At 31.7% G+C, this 9,062-nt stretch overlaps 1 protein-coding gene across 1 annotated transcript in view; it reads right to left on the bottom strand.

Moving 5' to 3' along the window:
- Window positions 1-1,102: 1,102 nt before the first annotated feature.
- The window catches only part of LOC118199963 (uncharacterized), a 74,707-nt gene continuing 66,747 nt past the window's right edge, over window positions 1,103-9,062 (bottom strand). The window contains exon 9 of the mRNA XM_035371870.2: window positions 1,103-4,770. Within this exon, the coding sequence (XP_035227761.1) occupies window positions 4,606-4,770 (165 nt within the window). The 3' untranslated portion in view covers window positions 1,103-4,605. The remainder of the gene's footprint in view (window positions 4,771-9,062) is intronic.

The raw sequence follows: 9,062 nt of genomic DNA, 5'->3' as shown, positions 1-9,062 counted from the left end.
ATTTGTCTCTCTGCGATATAGCGGCACAGTTGCGAAACTGGTTTACATTACGTCTATGGAAGCTTATTTCCTTCCTCGTATACATTTTCTTTGCCCGTATGAGCTGTGCGACAAAGTGCTGACTTGACGAACCAGATTCTCACAATGACTAATAATGAAGGATTGGATATTGGCTGTACCTGGTTCACAGATGAAGCACGTTTCCACTTGTTTGTATTCGTAAATAAACAGAACTGGCGATTTTGGGGCACCGAAAATCTCCATTTGAGTGAAGCGAAAGCACTAGATTCTGCCAAAGTTATTGTTGGAACTGCAGTTAGCAGCATAGGTATTATCGGGTCTTTTTTCATGCGAGAACCAATCTGTAGTGAATGTTACATTCCTTGTTTATCGAAACCATCTCCAATCTGTAGTAAATGTTTAATTGCTTGTTTATCGAAACCATCTCAACACGCTGAACGAGCAACTGTCGATCTGTATGGCATCTGAATCTATTTCTGTTGGGAAATTTCATTGTTCATTGGAGCCACCTCTCTACTGCGAGCGGTGGATAATTCGAAAAAATTGTGGTATTTAAAAGACGGCTTGAAGTAGATGAGTTTATTTCTGTATGTTCATACAAGCTGCACAGCGTAAGGCGCCATCTCTTGGTAGCTTTTGTAACTATTATTTTGAAACTTCTACAAAACAATCTTAAAAGTTTTCACAAATATACCGCTTGTTGTATTCCTCTAGTGATCTTTGTTTTCGAGATTTCTAGTTTTGAAATCAGGGACTCCTTTGCTAGACACCCTGTAAGAGTAAATTTTACATCACAATTTTTCCAATATTCCCTTGTTAGCATTAAGTGAAGAAGAGTGCAATAGTTTTGCAAAGCATGAAACAATGATTCTGAGCAATTTATATCATGTTACATTTAATTATTTTAGAGTTGTTCTATATTATGCCATGTCTTAGGAAAAAAAAAGTACTTTTTCTTACCTAAAAGAAATAATTGTCTACGGGTATAAAAAAAAATTAAATTTCCAGAAATGAATTTTAATAGTCTCGTTTTTTAAATTTGAAAGAGAAATGTTTAGAAAAAAAGAAGTTTCAAATCAAACCAGTTTTTCAGATTCTTTTATTTTCATACTAATTAATGAACATAAGACAAAACTGTAAAAAAAAACACATCACAATTACAAATCCTAATAAAATCGAAATACAGTATAATTTAAATTTATTATTGTTAATGATCTCACTGTTAGTTAACACCTAATAAAATATGATAAGGTAGTTATAAGATTAATAAATGTATCTGTATTCTGTCAAATTTTAAAGCAATAACTCATTATTTTTTAACAATTATTCATTACCCTTTTTTAAAACGTTGTTATTTCTAAATCAGAGCTTTATTTATTTAGTAAAAGAACGGTTTGAATAATTTTATAATAGATGATGTAGTTTGAAGCTATTCTTAATAGATGATGACTTTGAAAAATGCAGAACATTAAGATTTGGGGAAATAACGATTAAAAATAGCTAAATAACAAGTAATGTATATAAAAAAAATTAAAGTCAATTCCTACTCATGAGAAATTTCGCTACATAATGAGACATTACATCCGTTTCATCCAATTCTATAAAACTACAATTCTTTAATTCCATACACTTTAAAAATCTTTAGAACTCTGTCTTACTGTTGCCACTTATTTTTGTTAAATATTTCTATCCCATTTATCACAAACATGTACTATTATTTATAAGTTGTTATAATATTGATTTTTACAGCACGTGAGAATTCCTAATAAACGGTTATTATTTGTAAGTCTTAATATGTGAAATTTCAATCTTTAATATGTGAAAAATCTGTATTAACCTCAAGTGTCATCCACTACAAGTTTAAAACAATGTATTAGGACTTGAATGTATGAATAAAAAGTATTTTATTAACGACTGAAAATTTGAACAAGATATAGGGAGAAGTGTGAGCTTATAGCAGGAATTTAAGAAAATGATGTGCATTAAGTTATATAAAAATATCTAGCGAAAGTGCTTGCTTAGAGTTCTAAAATAACTTGCAAAGAAAGTATAGATAACTTGCGAGTAATAAGCGAAATAATTTCTTTGCTTTTGTCATTTCATTTCACTTTTATTATTCATTTCAGTATTTACTCGTATATTTCTCCCTCTCACATTCCCTAGATTTTCGAGTATATGGTTTAGAAATTTCTGAATTAATTGGAACAATGTAAAATGTGCGCGCAAATAGAAAATTATTTTGTGCAAATGAAAAGAATTAGGGTGTGGTTGTTAATGTACTGATCATTTAAGCCATGTCTTCAGAAATAGTATACTCCGAGTACGTTATTCCCCAGTCCTTCAAGAGGTAAAATTAGTAGAAACTTCTGGTGCAAAGATAATAGATAGGCATCAAAATAAAACAGAATGCAAGTATGTTATGCCTTTTAATGAATTATTCTTTTTAATTTATACTAAAATCTAAGGAATTATTTAAATGAATAATTTATTTATTGCTATCATTATTACGAAGTGTGCAGTAACGGTTATATTGCTACTTTTAGAGCTTTATTTCATAAACTATAAATTTGAGAAAATCACAACTATAATTATTTCAAAGCTTTTTATAATCTAACCCTTCTGCCAAACATGCGCATTATTTTTGAGAAATATATTTTCACATAAAACGAAATATTTTTTTACATAAAAATTTCATATTTAATGAATTTTTTTTTCACATAAAATTTTATTCACTTATATAAATTTATTCTGTAATTTTGAAGAAAGAAAGAGCATTTGCAGAAGTACAAAATGCCATGAAGGTGATACTGAAATCGATATAACTTTTGAAATGTTTAATTTCTAAGAATATTATGCTGATAACTATTATCTATCATAAATAGTCGATTAGTTATTCCTATGCAATATTAAGTACAATTCAGCCCTCGTTTAATATTAACAGCAGTTAGAAAGCTCAACTGTTCAACGTTTGCACTTAACCTTTTCCCGTGGGCTATAGGGGCCAATTTAGAATGTATTTTGGCCATTTAGTCACTTATTTTAATTGAAAGGAACAGAAAAACAAATCGACAGGTTCTTGCACTTCCTAATCCATATTAAGGAGTAAATCTCCATAGTTTACTGAAATTTCTTGAGACACATTTAAAGTAGTGAACGTGCGGGACATATATGTCCCAGCCCCCTGGAAAAGGTTAAATGATTACTAAATGTCAATTATTAAATTTCTAGTTTTATTTGATATTTGAAAAACATTACAGCTGTGTAGCGTGTACTAAATAAAGAAATAAAATTTTCTAAGAATATTTCTTGTCGATTTGCAGGAAATAGAATTACAAAAAAGCTGCTGTAATTAGTTTAATTATTTTAAATTCGATGATTTAAATTTATAAAAATATGTAGGTAATAATGTTTTAACTTCTGAATAGAACAAAAGTTTCACTTTTGATTTCACTAAAGTGATCTTAAGTAGCTATTGCTAAAAATTTAAGTTATGCTCGTATTGGAGTTAAGACGATGTATTTTAAATTAAAGTGTCTCTTGAAAAATAGACCCCCCTTATAGACGAAAACTAACTTTGGAAGTATATCCTGTCCTTACTTTTTAACATATTCGCTAGAAGATCTATATTTATTTAATTAATTTTATCGTAAGTATTTTGTTTTCAAATCAATTAAGTTTTTTTTTCATGTTTGAATGCCTTGAACATGTCAGTATCATGTAACTGTGTTTTATTTAGGGCTAATAAGCAGTGGTTCTCAGCAGTGGTTCATTATTTAAGAAATAATTTCGAAATTTTCCTCAGAAAGCTGACTTTAATAAAATATTCGTGCAAGGTGAATAAGTGATAAGTGAAAGAGGAAATGAAATGAAAGAACGGCAAGAAGAAAACGATGAAAAGAAGAATGGAAGAAGATCAGTGCAAGATTAAGTGAAAGAAGAAATGACACGCAATTCATGCTTTTAAAATGTATGAGAAATCTATTCTAATATACAGAATGCCAGGAAACATTATGACATAATCGTTTTAAAATTGTAAATTGCCCGCTATATTAGTAATTGAATTTAATTAACACTTTCCATTATATTTGCTAGCATAAAGTTAATTACATAAATTCAAAATTAAAATGTGACATAAAACTACAAGCAGTTATCCAATTGTTCATTATTTTCGGATATAAATATTTTTAATTAATTTAGTTCTAAAATCTTTAGCACTATTATCAGTAAAGTATAGCAAAACTAACTTCCATTAAATGTGTAGTTTTTTGAGGTGTTCCAAAAAATAAACTTTTCCTGTTACTCTCTCGAACTAACAAATGCTTAAAACTAATATTAAAAGAATAATGTAAAAATATAGTAGCCCCTAACTGCAAACAATATAATAATCCTACTCGTGAACAAACAATAATTGCTGATTAGTTTCTTTTACATACATATTTCTCTTCAAAATGCTCAAAATTTTTCAAGAGTGGTCTTTAAATTTCGATTTTGAATTTGCATGTGAAATTAGATGAAAAAATGAAGTAAAAAGAATAAGAAAACATGCATGAACACTAACAATAAATGCATATGTACACAAGTTTATTAATAGCGCTTCATGTTGGTCTGAATCCAGGTCATGTAATGAGTAATTCTAGTGTAAACGCCAGGATAGCCGGGTTCCGCACATTTGTAGCCCAGTGAAACGATACCGATAACAATCCATCTGTCATCAGCACTCTTCAGCATTAAAGGACCACCAGAATCTCCCTATAATTAAAAAAGTAAGTAATTAATAAAAAATTAAAACTGGAGATAATTATACAAACTAAGCATTTTCCTAGTGTTGAAAAATTGCCAACATTTCTGCAAGTTAAGGAATGCTTCTCGCACAAAATTATTTTTTCAGTTTCGGTTCTTTGTGATCAAAAACATTTCCAGTAAGCGTCTAAAAATTATTCGTAAAACGAAAAGTACACGAAATGGAGAGCAAAGTGTCATTTAATAGATGAAGTTTCTTATCGTGGCTAACCCTTGTGTTCGTAATCCAGATCATGGATCCAAATTCTTCACTCCCAAGAGGCAGACGGTCGGGCTAATCGTTGGCCAAATTGTTGGGCACCATACAGATGATGGCAAGAGTTTGCCCAGTTCTGTCCCAGTTTGATTCACAACACCATGGGTGGTCCAAGCAACTCCTATTTCTCTGTATTACTATGATCAAGCTCTGTGTTGCGACATATCTCACTTGTCTGAGAGTAACACCAGAACAAGCCCACGAAGTTCATCCTGGCAAGGAGTGCAAGACTGCGTCTGACATTGTTAAGAGCCTTGAGCATCAGGTAGGTGACAGTACGATTATGCTCATTTCCGTCCCAATTGTGATGGAGAGCCCGGGGGGGGGATTGGACGAGTCCAAGGGCCTCCCACCCTCTCCTCCTATCCCCAACATCTCGAGAGAACTTTCGGCTCGCGGCATAATTTCAGCGTCTCCACGCCGTACAGATTCTATGCATTTACAAAAATCCATGCCTTCTCCGGGACCTTCGGCAAGGCAGTCAGCGTCGTTAATCACTATCCTAGTTGGGCGGTTTGATCAACGCCTACAAAAAGGCTTTTAGCTCCGCAGTGGCTAATCGCACCGACGGTGCGAATAGCTAACAGGCTATTCACACCACCTAAGTTCGCGCATGCGTACAAGCAGCCCAGGTACCAGAATTTTACGCCGATTTCCGTAAGGCAGGCGGTAGTGAGAGCAAAGGTTGTTAACCCTAACTCAGCAATAGAAAGGGTTGTTAATAGTTCAACAGCAAGAGAATAATTTGCAAGTAATAATTATCAGTTACAAAGACGAGGTCAATCTATATACATGATAATGTTCAGGAAATGATTAGATAAAATAGGGATTTAATGATGGTTCTAATTGCAAGCGAGGACGAGTAATTAGTTAAAAAATCTTCAGTGTATTGACAAAAAGGCTACAGAAATTACTTAAATTCTTTTATTTAACAGAGGAATTTTTATGCAAACTTAGACCCTATTCTTATAGCATAGGACTGTCAGAATTTATTATTCAATAAGAAAACTTACTGAAAATGATAATATTCTTATATATTCATCACTTTTTCGGTATCCACACAGGTTTATAGGTTCAAATGCCATGTTTCAAAATCAAAGTTATTTGTGAAATAAAACCTTACACAATCTGATAAATCATTTGTGTGTGCAAATTTTTAAATCTAAATCTCTTACATTAAATTATTTCTCCCTTTTAAATTACATCCTATTATTTATTTCAATTTAATTGATTAATGTGTTTGTACTAATATTTCAAAGTTCTTTGAAGCATTTTTTGTGTCCTGAAAATGCCAAGTATTTCTATAAAAAAAAAATAAGCAGGCATACAGAATAATTCATTTAATAGTTCATATAATCGCTTTTAACTTATTTCATGTCTAAATTTTCTACACAGAAATCTTCTGTCTAATTTTTAGTATCTTTTATCGGACGAAATTTTTCAAAGAGGAATGAGTTAAAGGCTTGATTGCGCAAAACACATCTTTAAAGCTAAATGTATTCTAAGAAGTACAGAAAATGTCAACACGATTTTGCCTCCCCTTCAAATCAGTCATTTAAACTATTCAAACCGTTCAGGAAAAGGATAAACATTGCGAACATAAAAATCTGCTCTTTTTTATATATACTTTAATAAAAGGAAATGTGTTCCTTCTTTTTATAAGAAAAGGAACCTATTTTCCTTTCTAAACTTTTGAAAGTCGCCAAAGCTTAAAAAATGATAAATTACGCCAAGGTAGAAACCCGCCTTTGACAACTGAATGCGCATGCGTTGTTAATGTTGGTGCGAATAGATTAAGTGGCTAATCGCACCTGTGGTGCGAATAGCATCGGCCTTTTAGCTCAATGTTATTTTCAATATTTCTGTCATACCACAAAAGTGCTATACATTTATAAACATCCGTACACTCTCCAAGATTCGGACCCGTACACAGCGATATGGTAGTTAGCACTGTTAACAATCGTACCGTTCTGAGCTACCAATAAACGTCTTTTAAATGGCATTTTTGTCTTTGTTTTGCTGGAAACTCTTTCGTTTGTCTTCCAATATTTCTAACTGGAACCACTAAAAGATTGCACAAATTATTTATTTTTAAAATTTTATCTAAAATTTCGACTATTTTAAATACCACTCGAGTGTAACAGATTTCCCAAAATACCCAAAGCTACAGATAACAACCATCTATTTTACACTGAAAAGATAACAACTTAAAATAAAAATTTAAGTTTTTTTATTTAAATAAAATAATTATGATAAATTATAATTCATTACACCTTCTTAATTCGTGTTCGGAAATTTTCTTGCTTTTAAAATAGCATTGCATCTTTTATGAATAGGTACAGTTATCGAAACACATAATTTTGGTTTCTTTATCAAAGTTTCCATCAAAGCATCAATGCATGATTAATTTCATCTTCTAATTCTTTATCAAACTGTTTCCGTAGATATATCACAAATGTCCTCAGAATTGGAATTGAGCCACTGAAAAACTTTACACCCCTGCGCGATAAGATTCTGTGAAAAGTTTACTTATACGAGGAAAATACTCTTAAATATTTTTCATATTAAAAAACACTATTTTCTTGGCATATGCTACATCATTTAATTTTGGTGTGTATTTCTGGATACTAACTTTGAAGTAGTTTCTAGACGCAATTTCTACGAAATTCAGTTTAGATGCTTTTGGCTAAGAAGTATCCCCATATGATTTAAATATTGCCAATATGCTTCAACAGTGGAAATAAAACAGTGAATACACATACATTCTCTCGTTTTCTTTATATTCTATGTACTCCGTGGAATTTGCTGAAAAACCGGGATTCAATTTTTATCACTAAAAATAATTGTTGATCACTCTTTCTTGATCCGTTTGTGATCTTTAAGAAAAATTAATAGGCATTTGTAGATAATACAAAAGGTATGTTTTACTTGAATAGTGTTCTTTGAACTTCAAAAAAGAATTTTTATCTGAATGAAACTCAAAGAGTTTTGCTTCTCTCAGCAATGTTCAATAAGCGGAGGACATGAATTTAATATTTTATTTCCATTCAATTGAATAGGTTTCCTGAACGCCGAAGCTTAATAGCATTAGATTCTTCCATTTTTAATTAAACCACTTGATCGATATTTTTCCCAGTTACAACTTTTATAGATGCAGTTTATCTTAGTTGTCCACATTTTATTATAAACATGTTCCAAGTATCTATCCATTATCCAGGCTGACATGCTAGTTTGAAATCACGAAAATTTCATGCAAGCTAAACCAGTCTTCATAATTTGATGTCGAAGTTCAATTCTAAATCAGGATAAAAAATTAAAAACTAATGTAATACTAAACTAAATAGACTTATCCAAAGCTAGACACAAGTACCTAACGTAATTGGCCCTTAAATTAACCTAGCTGACGATTATCAACATGTACGTACAATACGGCTTAGCCTAGTAGATTTAAGAACGAAGTTGCCAGAAGTTAAACACGCGCCACTAAGCAATCCTAAGCACTCTCTCTCGAAGTAAGTTTAACTTTTCTTAAATACTCCTTCTAACTCATTGGCATAAAACGAGATACTAAAAACTCATTCTGATAGGGAATAGTAGATGGGAAAACGGGAACAGACAGTAAAGCATGTTAGAAACTCAAAGAAACTTCTATAATAGGTCTGTACAGTTGTACGACATTACCTATCAATTTTACGTGTTTCTCTATCAGCTTTCTTTTCGTGCCTTAATTTTACAATATGGTTTCTCTCAAACTACGATCACAGTGGAAAAGAGAATCAAAATTATTGGATTTCACTCGTTATTGAGGTCTTCTTATAAATCCAAAAAGGAAAGAAACAGCCGTATATGCAATTTTAGTTTACAGGTTAGGTTATTTAATTACGGCAAAGCCTCGAGGGCTATCTGCCTAAGGGGAGTGATGCCTTCGTGGAGGACTTTCTAAGAGAAACTGGCTCGTATACACGTTACACATGGGGAAAACCAC

This window comes from Stegodyphus dumicola, chromosome 7 (assembly GCF_044657685.1).
Source record: "Stegodyphus dumicola isolate Sdum_Otavi_A_Nest chromosome 7, ASM4465768v1".
Lineage (NCBI taxonomy): Eukaryota > Metazoa > Arthropoda > Arachnida > Araneae > Eresidae > Stegodyphus > Stegodyphus dumicola.
Note: the sequence above shows the minus strand (reverse complement) of the source record. Positions and strands in the feature narration are given on the sequence as shown.